This window comes from Egretta garzetta, unplaced genomic scaffold (assembly GCF_000687185.1).
Source record: "Egretta garzetta isolate BGI_Z169 unplaced genomic scaffold, ASM68718v1 scaffold238, whole genome shotgun sequence".
Classification (NCBI taxonomy): Eukaryota; Metazoa; Chordata; class Aves; order Pelecaniformes; family Ardeidae; genus Egretta; species Egretta garzetta.
Genome location: NW_009260402.1, coordinates 769,742 through 770,469, shown reverse-complemented (window position 1 = coordinate 770,469; position 728 = coordinate 769,742). Strand labels below are relative to the sequence as shown.

The following is a 728-nucleotide window of genomic DNA, read 5'->3' as shown; positions in this document are numbered from 1 at the left end:
GCCCGAGCCCTGGCCCAGGCTGCCCAGGGGGGCTGTGGAGTCTCCTTCTCTGGAGATCTTCAACCCCAGCCTGGACGCTGTCCTGTGCCCCCTGCTCTGGGTGAGCCTGCTTGAGCAGGGGGGTGGCACTGGGTGAGCTCCTGAGGGCCCTTCCAACCCTTGCCATGCTGGGATTCTGTGTGATTCTGTGATTTTTGCAGCATCCCTCTGTATTTTGGGCACTTTCGTTGGCCAGCCCCAGCTGTCGGGTTGTGGGGAGCGGGGCTGTGTGGGACGATGCACCCCAAGCCTGGCACGGGAGGTTTTATAGCGATAAAAATGCCACTGGGTAACGGCCGTGGGGGTTTTTAGGATAGGGATGTACCTCTGAATCCCCAAAAGCTTGGGATTTTTCCCTACCTGTAGCTGTGAATTCTGCAGATTGGCTGTATTAAAAGGCAAAAATCTATTTTTATGAGTTTTTACTGGGGGTTGCATCATCCAGAGCCCTTTGCTGGGGTGGTTTTGGGGTGGGGGTACCCCTGCCCCGCTGCTCATTTCCCTGTCTCCTCCTCCTCCTCAGTATTACGCTTCACCTGAAGATTTCGTGCCCGTCGTCTCCCGCATTTAACTACTCCCGAAACCCCATCTGCGCCGTGCCCCAGGTGAAGATAGAGATGGAGTCGGACTACGAGGACACCGACACCGAAAAACCACCTCGGGACATGGGCAGTGAGACCACGCTATAG

The 728-nt window shown here is 56.5% G+C and overlaps 1 protein-coding gene across 1 annotated transcript in view; it reads left to right on the top strand.

Annotated features, from left to right (window-relative positions):
* SLC4A5 (solute carrier family 4 member 5) overlaps window positions 1–728 on the top strand; it is a 25,317-nt gene extending 24,589 nt beyond the window's left edge. The window contains 1 exon segment of the mRNA XM_035898911.1: window positions 563–728. Within this exon segment, the coding sequence (XP_035754804.1) occupies window positions 563–728 (166 nt within the window).